Consider the following 23210-nt stretch of genomic DNA (forward strand, 5'->3'; position numbering starts at 1 on the left):
GCTCATTAACCTTTGTTAATATGTGTTCAGATACACAAGGATTACCTATTCTTGCTTTAGAGCAGTATAACATCTGTCCTTCAGCACAAAAATATCACTCATGTTGCAAAATCTCACTACTCTAAGAGTATATTCCCACCACTGTGTGCTATGATCAGATTCTGCTACTGCTTTCTCACTAGCTCTTCAAAATTGACTGCTAAAAAGGACTCATTATATATGACTAAAAATCAGCTTTATCTTTTAAATATTCTCCCATAATTCAATGTAAAAATAATGAAAATCTCTCAAATAATATAGTAGCTAGTTAGACTTACAATGTAATACTTTACTGGTCAGTAAATCAGTACCCTGTGTGTACACAGAGTAATTCTACTTCTCATGCCTTCCTTCTAATCCCTTTCATTTGGTGTCTCATGGCTGTCCAACTTAAAGATTTGTGTCTGATTATCTGTATTTCCTGATTACCTGTGTGTAAAAGCTTTCTCTGCATTTTTTAAAATTTTTACCTGTACTATCGCCACTATTGCTCACTCACTGAATGAATGAATGAATGAATGAATGAATGTATTCATTCACTTATAGTCATAATTTCTTGCCTTACAAAATCTAATACAGAACATGTGCTTTTCCAGGATCTTAAAATCCACTTATTAAGCCAAACAAGACAATATACTAGCCAGTGTTTTTCTCAGGCTTCACCTATGTTGCAGACTGTGTGTTGCAAAAAGAACTAAATATTTGAGAACAGGTATGGTAGAGAGGTAATCTTGAGAGTGCATCACTTTGTTGCTTCACAAATGGTTATTATCATACTCATATGAACTATTAATCAATTGACTAAATGTTCCTGTGGTGGTTTCCCATTGGTGTTACATGAAACTAATTATTTCAAGATTTAAACAGACCAGCTGAGAGTTTAAATAATACATTCATAAAATGATCATCTAAAAATCATTTAACTGATTATATAAATACTTAAAATGAGTATTAACAACACCTACTATATTCCAAATACATTTTTTAGTATTTTAATGTAGCTTTTACTATATTAGGCAACAATATAAATACTTTTAAATTACAATTCACATATATTTTCAAATTAGACATAATTTCTGAAACATTTCAACTAAGTGGTTTATTTATTCTAAAAACTTTATGGAAACAGATCCAAATATTAAAGGCTAAAGCATATAAATTACTAGAATTTCCCTCTTATTAGAATTCTAATTTGTATTAGAATTACCTACCAGATGTATATAAAGCACAGAGTATACAATATTTTTAACACTTTAGATTGACAACTTAACCATTTATTTTACCTACTTCTGTTGCTGGTCAACATAGGTAAGCCCTTTCTCTTTTAAATATAAATATACTAGAGGTCTGGTGCACGAAATTTGTGCATGGGTACGGTCCCTAGGCCTGGCCTGTGATCAGAGTCATCTTCCCTGGCTGCCAGCAGCCGCCCCCACCATCCGCTGCCAACCACCCCAGTTCCCCGTTTGCCATGGGGCGATTGGAGCCTGCCAGCTGGGGGGAGGAACCAAGAGGTTGGCCATTCCTGCCTGTTTGCTGGCCCTGCCCCCGCTGCAGGTCGCCCTCTGTCTGTGGGGTGACCGGTGGGGTGGGGGCTTTTGCCTGTCAACACCCATATCCCCCACCACCCACCCCTGGTTTCCCATTCACCATCAGGCAATGGGAGCCTGCCAGCGGGGTGAGGGGAAGGGACCAAGAGGTGCTCAGTGCACCTTATAGTGACTGGTCGAGTAGTCATTCTGGTCGTTCCGCTGTTAGGGTCAATTTGCATATTACCATTTTATTATGATGATTTTATTATATCAACTTTTAATCCAAAACTAAATCATATCATGTCAACTTCACTAAAAAACATAGAAGAGTACACAAATATATCCTGAAGATAAGTCAATTGTAACCATTGTTATTTCTTTATGAAATTAGTTGATAAAGGGCATACCACTTTTTCCCAAAAGCATGTTTAATTACTTATTTTTATTTTACACAGGCTTATAATTTATATATATCTCATAACATTAGCTAATATTGCTATCTTACCTCTTATTTAATTTATTAACAAGAATATTTCAGAAAAGGTTCTAAAAATATTTCTACAGTGAATTTGTTGCTTCACTTTGCTATTTTCTAGTCAGAAACTGATGCAAAGTCAGAGAATATGAAATAGGCTTCCTGTTGATGAAGTGATTGATCTTTTCTTCTAGGTGCTAAAATGATGTCAAGAGACATAAAGAAACAAGTACAGTTTTATACATGCACATAACTGTCTTCACGCAACTCATTCTGCATTCTTCTCTTAGTAGTTAATTTACTAATGAAGTGTGACTCTTTGAAAACTATGTTTCATATTTTTCTAATGTAGTTTTAATTCTTTTTATAAAAGCAGCTATGGAATAATTTAATTTGTTCAATCTTGCTGAGTGCTTCTCATCAGAATTTTGTCCCTAGTTATGTCTTATTTTCAAAAAAGCAGTAAAATTATTTCTGATGTTCTATAATTTGTTTCAGTTGACTTCATTTTCCTAAAAAGTCCTCCTTTCCTCATGCTGTATAGCCTTTTTTCTACATTTTATCTTTTTTAAAAAGTCACCTAAAAGTTCAGAGACTTTAAAATAAACCTTGAAGATTTTCACTTTACTATGGCAGGAAACCAAAATGCTATGTGAACAGGTTATATTTTTCAATGTCCCCAAGTGTCAGAAATGAACAAAAGGTAAGTAGTGGAGGTTATGTGACCAAAAAGGTTTCATATAAAGGATAACTGTTCTGAGCTCTTGGGAGAAACAATTCTTTAAATATATGGTTGTGATTTGATAAAATACTGAAGTTGTTCCCAGCCAAAAATATAGCGGTGGCATTCTCTGAAATTTTTAACTGAGCTTTGATATCATGAGTTATAGTAGAATATTAAATATGAACTATACACAATTTAAAAGCTATTACTAATATGTGAGTGACAAAATGTAGGGGGAAATTGTCTTAAAGCTATTTGTCATTCTTATTGAAAACCTCCTTTCTCCTGAAATATTACTTTTCTAATTAATATCTGCTCTAAGAATATTCTGTCATTTTAATTTTAATAAGTGAGGCTTAAGGAGTATACCTCAATTAATTAAAATTGGGGCCTACTTATTGGTTAAATCTTTAATACTATTTAAATTTTGAATGAATTTTTTTTATAATTTTGAAAGAGAGAAAACATTCTACCATGAAGTTTTTATCATTCAAATTGAATAATTTATCTAGAAAATACATTTAATTTAAAATTATTGTCTCTGTGACAAACATGTATCTCTTGTGGTAATTTTAATAACTTTAATCTGAAATTTTCTAACATATTTTACTGAGTTTTAACTATAAAATACAATGTCAGACAAATTAAAACAAAATAAAAAACAACACAACATTTTTCTACAAGTATGGAAAGAGTATTCTTCCCAGGGATTTTCTGGTCATTTATTTTCCATATTCTGTGTAGGTAGTAAAATATTGATTTGGTGGAATAACAGCAAGGGTTATTGTTTTTCTTTTATAAGTATTATTAATTTCTCTTAAATAAATAAGTGGATGTCTTTTACACATCTTGGTAAAAATATCCATATTAATTGCATGTGGAGCAAAATGTCAGAAAAATAAATGATTGTAGTAACTCACAAGACACTGTGGGAAAAATTCATATTCAAACTAAGTATTAAATCACGGATAGTTATCAGAGAATAGCAAGTAAGTTTGGAATATAATTGTATGTTAAATTATTCCATTTGTATCTTATAGCTGCACTCCAATTCTGACAAAGGTGATGGGTCTGTCAAGTACATCCTTACTGGAGAAGGTGCTGGGACCATATTTATCATTGATGATACCACAGGTGACATCCACTCAACGAAAAGCCTGGACAGAGAGCAGAAGACCCACTATGTGCTCCATGCCCAGGCTATTGACAGACGGACAAACAAGCCTCTTGAACCCGAGTCCGAGTTCATCATCAAAGTGCAAGACATCAATGACAATGCTCCAAAGTTCACAGATGGACCATATATCGTTACCGTGCCTGAAATGTCAGATATGGGTAAGAAAAATCATTTTATACTTTGACTTAATATATTTTTGAGGATCTACAAATATATTTTGAAGACATGTTTTAATGTGTGTGTGTGTGTGTAGAAATTTGAAGAAGTTCTAAAATATTTTAATACTTTCCCGTGGCCTAAAGTATTAAGGAATATTGGTTCTAGTTATTATTATATTTAGTAAAATTAAACTTCCAAGTATACTGTATATGTAAGTAATTGTTTGATCTGAGGAAAACACTATCATAACTTGGAAAAAACAGCAATTCTTGATTAACTGACAGGTTTTTCTGGCCATGTAAGTTTTTCTAGTATATTGTTAAGAACATAGCAACACATTCAAAGTGACAATTTGCATAGAAAAGAAAAGACAATATAACATCATAAGTCTTTTGGTATGTCTTTTAAGCTTATAGTTTATGAACCAATTAAAATAGTATTAATAGTACAAATAATAGCTACATTAATCAGTAAAACTTTACACATACTCTTTTTTTTAAATACATTTTATTGATTTTTCACAGAGAGGAAGGGAGAGGGATAGAGAGTCAGAAACATCAATGAGAGAGAAACATCGATCAGCCGCCTCCTGCACAGCCCCCACTGGGGATGTGCCCGCAACCAAGGTCCATGCCCTTGACCGGAATCGAACCTAGGACCCTTCAGTCCACAGGCCGACGCTCTATCCACTGAGCCAAACCGGCTATGGCTTTACACATACTCTTAAACATTTATATAACATACATGTTTAAATATACAATAACCCTGTGAAGTATTTTGAATACCACTTTTAAAATATATGAGTGACATAAGCCAGTTAAAGAAAGACACATATCACATGATTGCACTTAGTTGTGGAATCTAATGAACAAAGTAAGCTGACAAACAAAATAGATCAAGAGATGCATGGAACAGAATAACAGATCTCAGTGGGGGTGGTGGGTGGAAGGGGACAGGAACATATATGCATAACCTATGGATAAAGACAGTAGTGTGGGGAAAGCCTGGAGTTGGTGGAGGGGGTAAAAAGTAATAATAATAATAATGATAATAATGTACAAAATGGCATACAGTACTTGAGTAACTTGTCTAAATTCTCATGTCTAGAAATGGGCCAAAAGAAAATCAACACCAGCTTCTTCTGAATGCAAAGCTCACACAGCAGTTAATAACTTATAGTCTAGGTTTCCAGTCACCAGATGATCTGGCAATTTCCCCACCACTCACAGATGTCTGTGGTCCAGCTATTTTATATTATCTTTATCTCATGTGATTAATTTCCCAAGTGTAATTAAAGTTCATCTATAATAATAATAATTTTGATCATTCCTGAGACTTAAAGTTTAGATTTAAAATATATGATTTGAATAAAGATTATTCCCATGTGTGTACATTAGAGGCATTAGAATATGAATGTATGGAAGGTCATGTGAAAGTGGAAGGAGAAACTCACATTGGGAGCTTAAGAATAGGTGATACATCAACTCTAATCCATATTAATAAAAGCATAATATGCTAATTAGACCGGATGTCCTTCCAGACGACCTTCCAGATGAAGCCGTGGCTGTGAGGGAAGCCCAGGTCCTGGTTGCCAGAGGAAAGCCAGTGCTGGCACCTGGAGGAAGGAAGGCCTATTCTTGCACGAATTTTGTGCACCAGGCCTCTAGTTTTAGAAATAAAAAGCTAGCAATGCTGTAGATCAGGACCAGCAAACAATGGCAGGGAGACAAAGCCAGCCTGCTGTTTGTTTTTGGAAGTAATGTTTTACTGGAACACAGTCATAGCCATTCATCTATGCTGTGCCTGCGGTAGTCTGGGTACTGCTGTGGCAGAGTTGAGTAGTTGCAGTCAAGACTGACTCACAGAGCCTAAAACACTTCCTGTGTTGAAAAAGACAGAAAAGTTTGCCAACCTCCACTGTAAAGGTTTTCAGGAAATGAGGCCAGAGGTAGGGGGATTAATGTGAGGATGGTGGTGTAGACCTGATAATAGAGCTGGCATCTGTTGATTTAGGGCAGGCCATGTTCTGCCAGCCTTGCTGAATACACATCTACGCAGAAATATGGCACTTGTTGCAAATAATAGGATCATGCTTATTCCCTTCACACAGGCATTGTCAGTGATCTAATACTCAGCCTTACCTTCTGTGTTCCTAACAGAACTCAGTTTTGTTCAGGGTGGCACTTTGCAGAGTCAAATGTTCATCTCCCATCACTCCTTTTCATCTAGGAGTGGCCATGTGACTTAATTCTAGCTGGTACGATGTAAGTGGAGTCTAAGAGGAATCTTCCAGGAAAGATGCAGGTCCGTGGACTAAAAGCCGTAACTGGCACACATATGTCACCACTGCCATGTTCCTTTCTTGCTGCCTGTAATGCAGACGTGGTGTGGAAATGCAGCCGCCGCTAGCAACCACAGGAGCAAAGGTCTTGCTAAGTGAGATGGAGCAGAGAGAGAAAAGGGCCTGGAACACATGCTCCAATCCTGGCCTGCCCATCCCAAAACCTTCCTTCTGAAAATAAACCTCTATTTAAGCTCTTCCATTCAATCTCAGATACATGAAGGTACATTGAACCTGAATTGGTACTTGGCCAACTTCTAGGTTTCTATATGGACCTAATAAGCAAAAAGTAGGACCTAATACTGAATCTAAAGGAACAGGGAGAGAGGTTTCAGCATCAGATAAGAAACAGCCATGCCATTTTCCATGAAGTGCTTTGGTTTGCAAATAATACATGAAGTCCTCACTCCTTTCTCCTTTCACTGTGTAATTAGGATGCTAGTTCATTTTGCTATGAGGGCAATGCTTCTTTCTGGCTGTGGTGTTGCTAAGAGTTTTCAGAGACCTAAATCTTGCTTGCCATCAACTGTGGAATCAATTCCATCTGTACAAGTTCTGATCAGTGGATAAAAGGAGATTGGACATTTTGCATTTAGACTTGGAGTTCTTCAGAAAATCTAAAATTGATCCCCACAAAGCAAGTTTGTTTTGTCAGAGTCCGTGACTACAAGTTGTCACAGCAGTTGTGATAATGACCACTGAAATAGCTCCAGGGAATATTTATTGAGCACTTAGCATGTGTCAGGCTTGGCATGCTGTTTGCAATAATTTCATGCTTACATAATCATGAAGGCAGCATTAAAATGATCTTTGTTTTACAGAGGATGAAACAGATATATAGAATTAAGCAATTTGCCCAAGATTGCATGTTTAGTGAGAAGTGCAATTGGAAAATATTTCTAAGCTAGGCAGAGCTTTACCATTTGGGTTTCCTTTTTTTTTTAATGTAGTAAAAGTACTAAAATCTGGATCAATATATTTTTTGAGTCATTACAACAAAATAGTAGGTATTCCGGAAGCCATTTGTTTACTAAACCAGCAGTGGGGAGTCTTATTTTTGACCCAGTAGATTAGATTGGATATTATTATAATGTTCCTTTTGTTTAAAAGATAGGATTTGGGGATGACCAAATACTATGAAGAGAAAAATTCTTCATAATTGCCTAGAAGTATGGGAATAGCTATTTATTTATTCTAGAATCGAATCCCTAAGGAGTCCAACAAGTACATGCTTTTGAAAAGAAATCATCTGAAAATCTTAAAATTATGTACATTAGGCATAGTGTGGATAAAGATAATGGTCCAGTTCTAGGTAGGCATTTTTACCCAAAGCTGAGAAACCTTTGTAACATGGATGGTGTGGAGTAGTCCAGGGCCATTTTCTGGAGTAGAAAGTAGCCTCATTAACTCAGCTAAGGAGTAGAGTTCAGATGGAGGACTGAGCATGCTCAAGATATTGGGACAGTGTGAAAGAGTGTATTTTTCTCCATGCTTAAGAACAAAGTAGCCTGGCCTGTGTGGATCACAGGCTTAGCATTGACCTATGAACCAGGAAGTCATGGTTTGATACCCCATCATGGCACATGCCTGGGTTGTGGGCTAGAACCCCAGTATGAGGCATGCAGGAGGCAACTGAACAATGATTCTCTCTCATCATTAATGTTTCTATCTCTTCCTCCATCTTCCTTTCTCTCTGAAATCAATGAAAATATTTTTAAAAGAACAAAGTAAATGATTAAGCAATAAAAACAGAAACTTTCAATCTGCTAATAAAAACATAACCACTAAACAACAAAACAAACATTGCTGATAAAATACTTTAATATAAGCTATGAACCCAATAACCAATAAGAAATGACATGAATTTAAGTGAATTGACATTTGAAAATACTGATGTCACATAATAATACTAAAGCTAATACGATAAAAGATAAATACATATGTGTAAACATCATGGATGGCAGACAGAGGACTAATTTTTATTACTTAAAGGCCTTTCTGTTTCTTTGTCTGTTGTTTATTGAGGTGCCACTGGTTAATAACATTATATAAGTTTCAGGTGTCCAACATTATAATTTGGTATCTGTATCACCAGCAAAATCTAGTTTCCATTCATCATCATATATTTCCCCCTTCCAACCACTCCCATAACCCTCTCGTTACCACCGTTCTGTTGTCTGTGTCTATGAGTTTGTTCTAATTTTGTTTTCTTAGTTTATGTTTTTATTTGTTTTCGATTCCACATATGTATGTGTGAAATCATACATTTTTTTGGCCAGTACCATCTGACATTTCACTTAGCATAATACCCTCAATATCCATCTCTGTTGTCACAAATGGCAATATTTTATCTTTTTAAGAATGAGTAGTAGTTCATTGTATTTATATATCATATCTTCTGTATCCACTCATCTATTGATGGGTGCTTAGATTGTTTCCATATCTAGGCTATGTAAGTAAGCTACAATTAACAAAGGGTACATGTATCTTTCTGAATTAGTGTTTTTGTATTCTTCTGATAAATATCCCAAAGTAGGATTGCTGGATCATTATTTATTTATTTTTTAAAATCCTCACCTGAGGACATTTTTTTCCATTCGTGTTTTGAGAGAGTGGAATGGAGAGGGAGAGACCAAGAGAAACACTGATGTGAGAGAGACACATCAATTGGTTTCCTTTCACAAGCCCCTGACCAGGGCCAGGAACCTGCAACTGAGGTACGTGCCCTTGACCAGAATTGAACCTGGGACCCTTCAATTGCAGGCCGATGCTCTACCCACTGAGCAAAACGGGCTATGGTGGGGATTGCGGGATCATAAGGTAGTTTTATTATTTTATTTTTTGAGGAAATTCCTCGTTGTTTTCCATACTGGCTGTAACAATTTATAATCCCACCAACTTCTATATGGGGATATATATATATATATATATATATATATATATATATATATATATATATATACACACTAGGGGCCCGGTGCACGAAATTCGTGCACTGGGTGTGTGTGGGGGGGTGTCCCTCAGCCCAGCCTGCCCCCTCTCACATACTGGGAGCCCTCAGGCGTTGACCCCCATCACCCTCCAATCGCAGGATCGGCCCCTTGCCCAGGCCTGACGCCTCTGGCTGAGGCGTCCGGCCCGGGCAGCGGGGACCCACAGCTGCAGCGGCCCCACGATCGTGGGCTTCGCTTTAGGCCCAGGCAAGGGACCCCTAGCTCCCGGGACTGCCAGCTTCGACCGTGCCCAGCTCCCATCGCTGGCTCCACCCCTACTTCCTGCTATCACTGGCCAGGGCGGAAAAGGCACCTGATTCTCCGATCATGGCTGGGGGGCAGGGCAAAGGCGGCCCCAGGGCCGCCTTTGCCCTGCCCCCCAGCTCTTAGCTCCCCCCTGGGTTTCCAATCACTGTCAGTGGCAGGGGGCTTCTTCCTGCTTTCCCTTTCGCCTCCCTGCATTGTGCCTACATATGCAAATTAACCACCATCTTGTTGTCAGTTAACTGCCAATCTTAGTTGGCAGTTAACTGCCAATCTTAGTTGTCAGTTAACTGTCAATCTTAGTTGGCAGTTAACTGCCAATCTTAGTTGTCAGTTAATTTGCATATAGCCCTGATTAGCCAATGAAAAGGGTAGCTCGTACGCCAATTACCATTTTTCTCTTTTATTAGTGTTGAGATATATATATATATATATATATATATATATATATATATATATATCACTCAAATTAAAATGGCAGAAATTATATTCAAGGAGATTCATAGAAAAAAATAAACACACTGTAATTATCCCCTCCAAAATCTCAAATTTTACTAGTAATTTAAGAACCACAAAGGAGAAGGAGATACTAATGTTCACCTACCAAGTATGCAGGTTTGATAATCACAGAATTGTTAATGTACAGAGCTATTAGTAGAAGAGTAAATTCCCTTAGGTTTTGATAGGAATTTGGCAATATATATTAATATTTAAAAACAAACATACTAAATGTTGGAAAATCTCTATCATAGATAACTACTTTATAGGTACACCCAAATGGATATGGTAAAAAGAGTGCCCACTGCACTATCATTCATAATATTCCAAAATTGGAAACATGCTTAAAGTACGGATAAGGAAGTTTTCAAATAAATGCTTCTTCAAACATACACAGATACCCCATGCAACCTTAAAATAAATGGATTTGTATGTATATGCTGACATACAGAGATCTCTATTATTTTTGTAAGAAAAGAGTTTTCAGAAATGCATTTGGAATAGCCTTCAGTTTGAGAAAATAAGTGTGTATTGCAGAATATGTGTGGTTGACATGAATACTTAATTTAAAAATGTCAGTTTTGAATATTAATAAAGGCCAACAGTATAGATAGGTGACAACAAAATTTTCCCCAGTATATGGTGCTTTATGAAATCACTGTGCTTATCATAATCTCATTAACTGAGTCTTGAATTAGCTAGTAATTAAAAAAAAATGTTGTTGTCGTCGTTTTCTCTCCTTATATCTCTCCAGTTCTCTCTGGAGAGAGGGAGAAAGATTGAAAGCATGTAATCTACTGAGAAATGTTGATAGTAGCTAGTAATAAAATGGTAAATAAAACAATGCCCCTAAGTTTGAGCAGCTTGCAGACATAAAAACAGAAAATTTTAATGTAGTGTTTGATAAGCAAAATATAGGGGAACTCTAGAGTGGGCAGAGTCTAGCTGGCAGATAAGACAAGACGTCCTCTGTGACTCTAACATAATAAATAGGGGTTTGTCAGTTGGACTAGAAAAAAAAGGGCATTTCTCCTAGAGAATACAATGATGAGAAATACTCCTCCCTTCCCTGTGAGTTGAAGGGAGTGTGTGTATGTGTGTGTGTGTGTGTGTGTGTGTGTGTGTGTGTGTGTGTGTGTGTGTGTGTTGTATTTAAAGGTGGATAAGCAGGATCATCATGCAAATGATGAATTCCCTTCATAGCTTAGCAAAATATGCTATGAGAATACAGAGAAGATAGGACTGGAGACTCTCAGGGTGCACAGTTTTTTATCAGATTATTATTTCTTGTGTATCTGTAGTGCTAAGTAATGGTCATGGAGCCCTCCAAGTAATTGCTGTGCACTGTACTGCCAGGGAAAAAGCCTAATGTGCTTACATATTTCTTGTCAGTGGGTAATATAAGCAGGCAAAGTCTCTGGGATTCTGGATGGTTTAATAAAGAAAGATAGAAAATAAACTGTAGTGGTTTTCGATGCATGTTTTAATAAAGTTTTTCTTTATCTCTCTGATTTACATCATGTAATTTCAACCACTATCTAGGGAATCATATCCCTGAGGGCAGGGTTTTTTCATCCAGACACTTTGGACTGGATGATTCTTTGCCTTGGGAGCTGGCTTGTGCATTGTAGGATTTTAGCAGCATCCCTGGTCTCTGCCCACTAAATGGCCATAGCATCCTTCCCACTGCTGCCATATCATGATGTGTTCAGGCATTGCCAAATGCTCTCTGGGGGGCAAAACTGCTCTCAGTTGAGAACATCTGTCCTAGGGAACACACAAGAGAAAAGAAGGAAAACATTTTGAAGTAGAATCATGAATTGTAGAATATGGTATTTTTCACATTTATGGTCACTTCCAAAAAGAATGCCATAATGTTAGAATGTTCATGTTATATATTTTATGAACAAAAACCATCCTGTCTGCCCAGGTAAGTATTTTTTATGTTGAAATATTAATTGCCACATTCAAATGCACAATGTGATGATAATAGCAGCAAAAACATTTGCATAAGTTTTTTGTGCTAAAAGAGCAGTCACATGGCTACTTTAATGGCACAGCTCTTATTTAAAAATAATTACATTTACCTTTTTAAAGCATTAATTGAGAAAAGGATCATTTGAATCACAGTCAGTGTCTAGTAAGCTATTGGCTGACATATTGCTTTATCATTACTTATCTAGAAACTAGAGGCCCAGTGCATGGAATTCATGCATGGTGTGTGTGTGTGTGTGTGTGTGTGTGTGTGTGTGTGTGTGTATGTGTGTGTGTTCCTCAGTCCAGCCTGGACCCTCTCCAATCTTGGACCCTTCAAGGGATGTCCAACTGCTCAGTGGGATTGGGCCTAAATGGGCAGTTGGACATCCCTCTCACAATCCAGGACTTCTGGCTCCCAACCACTTGCCTGCCTGCCTGCCTGCCTGATTGCCCCTAACTGCTTATGCCTTCCAGCCTGATCACCCCCTAACCACTCCCCTGCCTTCCTGATCACCCCCTAACCACTCCTTGCCAACCTGATCACCCCCTAACCCAGGGGTGGGCAAACTTTTTGACTTGAGGGCCACAATGGGTTCTTAAACTGGACCGGAGGACCGGAACAAAAACATGGGTGGAGTGTTTGTGTGAACTAATATAAATTCAAAGTAAACATCATTACATAAAAGGGTACGGTCTTATTTTTTTTAGTTTTATTCATTTCAAATGGGCCGGAGTTTGCCCACGGTTGCCCTAACCACTCTCCTGCCAGTCTGATCAACACCTAACTGCTCCCTGCTGGCCTGATTGTCCCTAACTGCCCTACCCTGCAGGCCTGATCACCCACAACTGCTCTCCCCTGCTGGCCATCTTGTGATGTCCATCTTTGACCACATGGGGGCAGTCATCTTGAGTATTGGAGTGATGGTCAGTTTGCATATTACCTCTTTATTAGATAGGATGGAATCAGATTAAACAAAGTGAACATATACTAGTATGGACAGAATGACAGTGTGATGATATGAAGGGCCATTGTAATCTGCGTAGACCACGAAGAGACTGGCCCACATTGTTCTGATGCACATTTAACATTTTCTCCTGTGACATACAGTCCATGATCGTCCCAACTGTGATGCCTTTACTATCTTCTATAAATTATTCTATAGAAATGCTTTTTAAATTTGGTTTTATATATTTTTACTAAATGTCTAATTTTTCAGAAATGAGACTAGGAATTGAAAAGTCAGTAATATTGTCATATGGAGCAAAGAGGAACATTACCATGAATTAAAATTATTCTTGCTTTTGGAGTCAGCATTTAAGTTCTTGTGTGGCAATTTAGGAATGAAGACAGAAGGAATGAAATTGTATATGCCAGCAGTATTGCCATTCTCAGATGAAAAGGGTGGTATATGTCTTAAGACATTTAGTGATGTTACAAGGACATATTATTATTTTAAAAGCTCCCTTCTATTTGTATGTACATATACCTAGATTTCTGCAACAATAGTCTTGCTTTCACCGGGAATCAGGAGTGTTTAGTATAAATTTAAATATGGTTGCATTGCAGTCACTTTAAATTTTTTAAAAATGCTTTATATCTAAAGTTGTTTCAAAGGAAACCATACCAAATCACAATCCAATTTGCCTGAAAATTAATGTCATATCTTCTTTGTTTTTCACTGAAACATATTTATAAAATATATAAATCTCTACCTGTTCTCTTCTATATATTAATAAATATACCTATAATTGAACATTATTTAAAAGCTCTTTAGAAATGATAACATATGATATAAATAATGTTTTTAATTTACTAGAGAGATCAACATATTACTTTATATGAAAATTGCATGCATTATTTAAAAACTTTAACTGCCATTAATCACTGAAACTTAGTTTGGGATATATAAAAAAGATATAAATTTCATATAGTAAAATTTCTACTATATGAACCTTAAGTTCTGCGCGGTTCATTATTTGGAGATGTACTGAAACATCCCTAATCATTTTCCTGTCATCTTTGTTCCCCTCTCTGATCTCACACCCACAGGCTCATTTCTATTTGCAGCTGTGTTCTGTGTTGCACAGCAACAAGTAGGGACACCAGCTGTGCTTACTTTATTGCACTGTTTGTAGGGGGACTGATTTAGTTCTGCCCAAACATCTAGGGAGCCTCACCCTGGATCTCTTCCAAGATTCTAGTAGACGTTTTTAAATCACTACCCTGGGGCATAATCTTCCAAATGAGGCCATTTCTATACTTGTACGTGGTAACTTAGAGTGCATTTGAGTCCTAACACAAGACAACTGATAAATCATAAGTTGTACAAAAATGTCTAAGGTTCATACTTTTTTCTTCTCATTTTCTATCCTACATCTTTTTGTCTATGTCATTTAGCTATTGTGTAACAAACCAACGACAACTTAGTGGCTCAAAAAATCATTTTACAGCAGACTGTCAGAAAAACAAATTAGGAAAACAATCTCACTTACAAATCCATTAAGAACTATAAAATACTTAGGAATAAATCTAATCAAGGAGGCAAAAATCTGCACAATGAAAACTATAATACATGTCTGCAAGAAAATAAAAATACACACAAATGTAAAGATATTTCATGCTCATGGATTAGAAGAAATAATATTGGTAAAATGTCTATACTACCCATAGAAATCTTTAGATTCAGGCTAATTCCTATCAATATCCCAGTGGCATTTTTCCAAAGTAGAAAAATCAATATAACATTTGTATGGAACCCCTAAAGACCCAAAGCGGAAGAAATCTTGAGAAGTAACAAAGATGGAGAAATCACATTTCCAGATTGCAAACTATATTACATAGCTATGTTAATAAAAACAGTATGGTATCAGCATTAAAACAAATACGTAGGTCAATGGGACATGCTAAGAGAGACCAGAAATAAACCTCTATGTATATATCTACTCAGGTAATCGCTGACAAAGAGCCAAGAATATATAGTGGGGAAAGAATAGTCTCTTTGTCAAATGGTGCTGGGAAAATTGGACAGCCATATGCAAAACAGTAACACTGGACTCCTATCTTATACCACACACAAAAATAAACTCAAAGTGGATTAGAGAGTTGGATGTAAGACCTGAAACTAAAACTCCTAGAAGAATACATATATTTTAATGACACTTTTGTTTAATGGTTGATTGATCTACCAGGTTATATTTTATGATACGTCTGATTCCTAAGTTTCTCCATTAACTTTTATGAAAGTAGACTTGATTTGGGACTCCCCAAAATAACTGATCAATTTATAACATAAATTACTTTATTGGAATAAATAGTTTCACCGTAAGTTGAACCCAATTCACAAATCACTGCATTAGAGTATATGCTTCCCAAATTCCATTCTAAAAATTAGATGTGCAATGAACTCTCCCATACAGATGCATCTGGACTGCCCTGACGTACTGCCAAGGGAGAAAACAAGAAAAAGGCTGGAGATAATGTGACTATTAAATAGGATTCAACAAATCATGAATGAGTGGAGCAAAAGAGTATATGGGGAAGAATGGCATATAGCATAATAGACAGGCCCAAGCTCGAATGCTGCCTTTTACAATTGTCAACTGTAGAACCTTTGAAACCTCAGTGCCTACATTTGTAAAATGGATTGAAATGTAATTTTTTCAATAGGTTAATCTCATTCAAATAATTGGCATAGAGCAGAGGGCTTTCCATATCATTGCCATTCAATACATTAAATTTTTTAATTGTTTTTTTTATTCAAGAAATATAATATAAAATTTACTTGAGTAATATGAAATTTAGCATTAGGCATTTTTATAAAAAATAAAAGGATATAATTGAAGATACACAGAGATTAACGCTAGCCAAGATTTAAAATAGAAGAGTAACTTTTGTTTTGGTACCTAGTTGTTTCATAAGTGTTGTTGAAAAGGATTTTTCTTTAATCAAATGATTCTTGGGTGAATACTCAAAGCATTACAGAATGGCACGATGACGAGAACCCTGTGCTATCACTCTCTTTGGTGAAATTACAGCCCTCCTGAGTAGAATGACATTTAAACTATAGCTTGATGACTATTGCTTTTTCACTTTCTCTGGGATAATCTTCTGAGAATTAAGCCTTAAGAGATTTCTTTGGAGAGGTACACGCAGGCTTCCTAAGTCCTCAGCTTATTTTTACCCAATTTTCTGGCCCCACATTGAGTCACTTGAGATTTTATCAAAGCTGTGCACCCTGACAAGTCATGCATAACGATTTGCGATCTCAGAGAATATTTGCTTGGTATTAAAATGGCTTATTAAATATTTCAAATTGGTCTTCAGAGACGTTCAAGAAAGTCCACACTTTCTGCTTCTCATTGGCACGTAACTTTATAAAATGTGTGCAATTTATAAAGCTGTAGTACAAAAAGAAACTGAATCAAAAGAATGACACAGGGCAATCCGCAAAGGAAACAGGATTTCAGTTTTAGTGTAGAAAAGATATCTTGAAAGCTTTTTTATGTACTTAAATCATTTTCAGATTTGTATAAGACATCAGCTGAGGGACGCTGATCCGTAGCATGGGAACAGTTAAGAGTGCACCATAGAAAATATTTACCAAAAAAAGATTACACACTAAGTAACTAATGAAACTTTGAAATGCAATGCTTCTATATTGTTTTTAATGGAAACTGTTGTGAAAGTTAAGAAACATGTAGCACTTTTAAGTTTGTTTTTTTTTTTTTAATGAAAACTAAATATGTAGGGAAGGGACTGTTGATTTAGTATCTCTTGACCAAATCCATATAATAATTTTCATAAAAAATGGAATTATTATTTTAATATTCTGGTGGAATAATGATCTTATAGTTATCACTTTATATATTTTCATTTGCAAATCTAGCACAGGAGAGGATAATAATTATTTCTTTTCTACTATCTATGCAATTAGGGCACAAAGCATGAATAAATGAATGGTCCAATATAGGACACTTTACATAGACATCCTATCTAATAAAAGAGAAAAATGGTAATTGGCGTACAACGATACCCTTTTCATTGGCTAATCAGGGCTATATGCAAATTAACTGCCAACTAAGATTGGCAGTTAACTGCCAACTAAGATTGGCAGTTAACTGCCAACAAGATGGCGGTTAATTTGCATATGTAGGCACAATGCAGGGAGGCGAAAGGGAAAGCAGGAAGAAGCCCCCTGCCACTGACAGTGATCGGAAACCCAGGGGGGAGCTAAGAGCTGGGGGGCAGGGCAAAAGTGGCCACCTTTGCCCTGCCCCCCAGCCATGATCAGAGAATCAGGTGCCTTTTCCGCCCTGGCCAGTGATAGCAGGAAGTAGGGGTGGAGCCAGCGATGGGAGCTGGGCACGGTCAAAGCTGGCAGTCCCGGGAGCTAGGGGTCCCTTGCCTGGGCCTAAAGCGCTGCCCACGATCGCGGGGCCGCTGCGGCTGCGGGTCCCCGCTGCCCGGGCCGGACGCCTAGGCCAGAGGTGTTAGGCCTGGACAGGGGCGGAGCCTGCAACCGCGGGGAGCTGGGGGTCCCCTGCCCAGGCCTGACACCTCTGCCGGAGGCCTCAGGCCTGGTCAAGGGGCCGATCTGGTGATTGGTGATCAGAGGGTGATGAGGGTCAACTCCTCTGGCCGAGGCATCAGGCCTGGGCGGGGGGCGGAGCCGGGGATTGGGGGGATATGATGGTCCCCTTGCCCAGGCCTGAAGCCTGGGTCAGAGGCGTCAGGCTTGGGCGGGGGGTGGAGCAAGCGATCAGAGGGAGATGGGGGTCCCCTGCCCAGGCATGATTCCTGGGCCAGAGGCCTCAGGCCTGGGCGGGGGCCAGAGCCAGTGATCAGGGGGAGATGCGGGTCCCCTGTCCAAGCCTGACACCTCTGGCGGAGGCGTCAGGCCTGGGCAAGGGGCTGATCAGGCGATCGGAGGGTGATGGGGGTCTACGCCTCTGGCCGAGGCATCAGGCCTGGGCTGGGGGCAGAACCAGTGATGGGGGGAAATGAGGGTCCCCTGCCCAGGCCTGACGCCTCTTTCAGAGGCATCAGGCCTGGGCAAGGGGCCAATCCTGCGATTGGAGGGTGACGGGGGTCAACGCCTGAGGGCTCCCAGTATGTGAGAGGGGGCAGGCTGGGCTGAGGGACACTACCCCCGACACACACACACCCAGTGCACGAATTTCGTGCACCGGGCCCCTAGTAGATATATAAATATTGATGTTTTTTTTCATTAAACTTTTATAAAAATTCATTAAAATGACCAACATAACTCATTAATTTTTTTAAAAGTGCCAACAGGCTATATTACAAATAGTGTCTAATGTTTTAAAAAATCAAATACTATTGCCTTAGGTGATTTGGCTCAGTGGATAGAGAGTCAGCCTGCAGATTGAAGGGTCCTGGGTTCAATTCTCGCCAAGGGCACATGCCTGGGTTGTGGGCTCAATCCCCAGTGTGGGGTGTTTAGAAGTCATCCAGTCAATGATTCTCTCTCATCATTGATGTTTCTATCTATCTATCTATCTATCTATCTATCTATCTATCTATCTATCCATCCATCTATCTCTCCCTCTCCCTTCCTCTCTGAAATAAAAATAAATAAATAAAAATTTAAAAAAATCATTATTTTTTGCTTACTTTAATTTTTCTCTTGTGAGATTAACTTCTAATTTCACCTCATTTATGGTGTATCTGGTATCAAATAGTACAGGAAATTATGCCTCATTTTTCCTGGACTTGTAACCTCAGACTCTTGCTCAGAATCTGTTAAAGGAACAACCGTGAATTCTGAGAATAAATGTCATTCTTCACACTGCAATTGTCACACATGGTGTTAGTTTGCTAGGGCCGCTGTACCAAAGTACTACCAAGTGGATGGCTAAAACAGGAGAAGTTTATCGTGTCGCTGTTCCTGAAGCTAGAAGTCTGAGGTCCAGGTGAGAGCAGGCCATACTCCCTCCCAAATCACTGGGGAAGGATAGGTTCCAAGCCTCTCCTCTGGCTTCTAGTGGTTTGCTGGACATGCTTGACTTCCCTTGGCTTGTGGAATTATCACCCCAAGCTCTGCCTCGTGTTCATATATACTTCACCGTGTGTGTGTGTGTGTGTGTGTGTGTGTGTGTGTGTGTTCGAATTTCCCATTTCTATAAGGACACCAGTCCTGTTGGATTAGGGGCCCACTCTATTCCAGAATGATCTCATCTAAACCAATTACATCGACAGTGACCTTATTTCCAGGTCACTGTATTGGAATTTAAAACTCCAACATATAAAATTCCAGGGGAAATAGTCCAACTCATAGCACATACTTTAAGCATTCTTATTTTTTGATTACTTATATGTTTTAAAGGAAAAAGAAAGCATTTTTTTCTAATTTAAATACTTCCCAAAGCACCAGTGGTTCTTATAATTTTCCCATCTGAACTTTAAATTAATTAGAGTGTAGGTAATTTTCCTTTGGCCTGAAACTTCCTTATTAATTCTCTTTGGTAAGAAATCCTTGAACACCTGAGCAAGAGATTTATTTTCTTTCCATCCCTCTTGTTTATCTCTCCTGCTGCTGTCTCCTGGGGCAAGCTGACTTTGCCTTGCTCTGTGCTATGCATATACCTCTGCTCCCTTCAGCCGGCTATCTGTTACTCAGAGTGGCAGCCTGATACCTTCAGATGCCACCAAAGTACAGTGAGAGAGACAATTTGCTGTTCCTTGTTTCACACACAAATAGAACCGCCCGGTACCCGTGTGGTCTGCAGCACAGAGATGTGTTAAGGACTGTAGTTTGTGACCCCAGTAGAGGGCTATCATATTTTCTTTTCTTCCCCTAAAACCCTTTCCTGCTGTTTACTTAACTCTTCTACTTTAACCATCACTCAGCCAATACCTCCAGTCTACCTTTCTTTCTTTTCTGTCTCCTTTCCTACCTTGTTCTTTCTCGTCCATTTGTCACTGCATTCTGCTTCTCAGCTTTCACTTAACAAGGTTGGGTTTTATAGACACCTCAAGCCAAGCGGAGCACGCTTTCTCCTTCATGCGGTGATCCGCCCAGCGCCATCAATGAGGTGTGATCTTGTACTGTTTCTTTTTCTCAGCTTTCTCCATGAATGGTTGCTTGGGGACTATTTTAAGATGTTAAAAACGATTTAGACTTAAATCACTATTGCAAAACCAGAGCAAGTTTCAAAAGCTTGGGATTGTGTAAGTGTGGCTTCTTAATGGCCATTATTTTACAACATTCTATCCTGTTTTCTCTTTTTTGAATCTTAGTCATCTCTATAAGCCAGGTATTATTAGCATTTTTCCTATCAGGTCAAAGATTTTACTGGTAATATTTTATAATATTTTTTTACACTGTTATAGCCTGACCAGGGAAATTACTACAGATTTTAATTAGTTTCAGTGAGGTACCAATGAAAATGTCTCCTAAATCAAAATTTCTCTGTAAATATCTACCTACTGGCATTCTCTAAACAAGTTGGAGAGATGAATATTGGAGCATGTGTCATTAATATTCTATAATAGTAATAATCATACTTAGTAGTGGGAGAGATAGTTTACATATGATTAGCTCTGGTAAGTATAATAAAGCCAGAACATGTAGAGCTAGAATCTGAAAATTCATGGTACACACAAATAAGGCTTTCTAAGAATGGACTAGTACTGAGGCAAAAAGACTTTTATTTTACTTTTAATTTTGAGATCATAGATTCACATGCAGTCATGAGGAATGATATGGAGAGATTCCTTATGCCTATATCCTTTACACAGTTTTTTCCCAATGGTAACATATTGCAAAACTATAAAATGATATTATTAGTGGATGTCCTCTGTGTCCCCATGGCTGCCTGTAGAAGTGGGCTTCCTGGGTGCTGCTGGAATAAGAATTTCCGGAGGCCCCCACGGGAGGATGAGATATTCTTGAAAGTTTTATTTCTGTGGAATTAAACCCCTCAGTTTCCAAGGTCGCATCTCTGGCTTTTTTCACTGGGTAAAATTCTCTGAAGATTCATTTCAGTTGTCACAAATATCAATAGTCTGTTTATTTTTATTGCTAAGTAGTTTTTGATAGTATGAATGTACCATAGTTTGTTTAATCATTGCCCCATTGAAGACTATCTGGGTTGTGTTAATCTGGGAGCTACTATGAATGATGTAACTATGAATATTTCTAAACAGGTTTTTATGTGAACATATGTTTTTATTACTTTAATATGAATGCCCAAGAGTACAACTTGCTGGGTTATATGGTAAATGTATGTTCAGTTTTACAAGAATCTGCTAAACTTACATTTCCAGCAGTGTAAGGGTGACTTAGTTTCGCCGCATTCTCACCAGCATTTGGTGTTGCAATTGTATTTTATTACCCATAATTAGAGATTTATTTTAGAAATAACACAGTCAGTCCTCCTTTTCTGGGTATGCCTAATTACTAATTATATTTCTGCTTAGAATATCAATGTAACAATACTATTTAGCCCAGAATCATAGCGTATTACTAAAAGTCATACATTTTTGGTCTGCTAATAAGAATTTTCAGTTGCACTTTTCATAGTAATTCTTTCAAGTTCTCTAGGATCCCTTGTAGGCAAAGGACAAGCTTTGTTTAAAGTTCTGTTGGAATTTAGACTCATAATAGGTGTGTCATACCTACATATTTGAAGTAATCACTAAAATTAAAGACTGACAATTGTCAGTACTTCCATACCAAAATGAATGCAAAATTTTATAGAGGCTTACTTGGTTGTGGAAATATTTTTGTTTGATATAAAACCTGTGCTAGTAGGTAGAATTTTCTAGTGTAGCAAATTAAATATCAAGTTTGCATTTGTAGATGACTCATCAAATACATGTTATAAATAAATGAGAGCTCTTAACCACTAATTCTACAGTGAAGTTGTATTGCCCTTAATAGATGGTTGTCATGTTACACTTAGATCAGTTTTATTTGGGAATAACTGGATATTAGATTGATTTGTCTAACCATTCAAATAATGTTTAAAAGGTGTAAACATAAAGAAACTAGCATAATAGATCCAAAAAATTAGTACCACGATATATTTTAAAGCTTATAAATTACTTTAAAATGCATTTTAATCACCAAAAAGTTAGTGTGGTAGGAAAATTCTGATACCCATTGTGTTAAGATAATTATATTGGCACTGTGTAAAAGAGGCTAAAAGAATGCTAACTGAACCATGGAAACCCGTTAGGAGTCTCATTAACTGTCCGTGTATGAAATAAAAAGATCATGAATGACGGAAATGATTTGAATGGGCTGTTTTGATGGTATTAATAATAATTTGTCAACTCAATCACCTTCCCCAACCATTCCATCCCTGGTTTTCTGAACAGTCACGTAGCAGGTAATATACACTCTCATCACAACTTTGACTTTGCCCCACAATTAACACCGATTTGACTTTTAAACATCAATCCAACCCAAACCTAATTATGTGAGTGTTATTAGCATAGAGAGTCATATAATATTCTATTTTGGACTCAGGCAAAGAAAGTAAGGAATAAGTTTGGCCGATAAATCTAAGAACTAAATTTAGTGGGACAAATCCATTATGGTTCTCTATCGATATCTCAATATAACTCCTTCTGTGTGTAAGTTACTCACATGCTGAATGTCATAACATACTAAAATTTGTTTTCCTGAATGCACAGGTACCTCTGTTCTGCAGGTAACAGCTACCGATGCAGATGACCCTACCTACGGAAACAGTGCCCGGGTGGTTTACAGCATTCTCCAGGGACAGCCCTACTTCTCCGTAGACCCGAAAACAGGTTAGTGCATTTCTCTATAACTTGTGTGCAGGTGCATGTACAGGAAAGAAAACAGTGTTTTAATAATTGGCCATTGAACAACATGAGTTGGAATTATGCTGGTTCACTTAGATGTGTGTGTTTTTTCCAATGATTACATACAGTACTATAAATGTATTTAATTTCTTACTTTCTTAATGACACTTTCTTGTCTCTAGCATACTTCATATAAGAATACAGAATATAATACATATAACATAAAAAATATG

At 37.6% G+C, this 23210-nt stretch overlaps 1 protein-coding gene across 4 annotated transcripts in view; it reads left to right on the forward strand.

Annotated features, from left to right (window-relative positions):
• Positions 1-23210, forward strand: part of CDH18 (cadherin 18) — a 707444-nt gene that overhangs the window by 529958 nt on the left and 154276 nt on the right. For all 4 annotated transcript variants that reach the window (XM_059694741.1, XM_059694743.1, XM_059694744.1 and 1 more), the window contains exons 3-4: positions 3811-4105; positions 22843-22962. In XM_059694741.1, the coding sequence (XP_059550724.1) occupies positions 3811-4105; positions 22843-22962 (415 nt within the window). The remainder of the gene's footprint in view (positions 1-3810; positions 4106-22842; positions 22963-23210) is intronic.

This window comes from Myotis daubentonii, chromosome 4, assembly GCF_963259705.1.
Source record: "Myotis daubentonii chromosome 4, mMyoDau2.1, whole genome shotgun sequence".
NCBI classification, from domain to species: Eukaryota; Metazoa; Chordata; class Mammalia; order Chiroptera; family Vespertilionidae; genus Myotis; species Myotis daubentonii.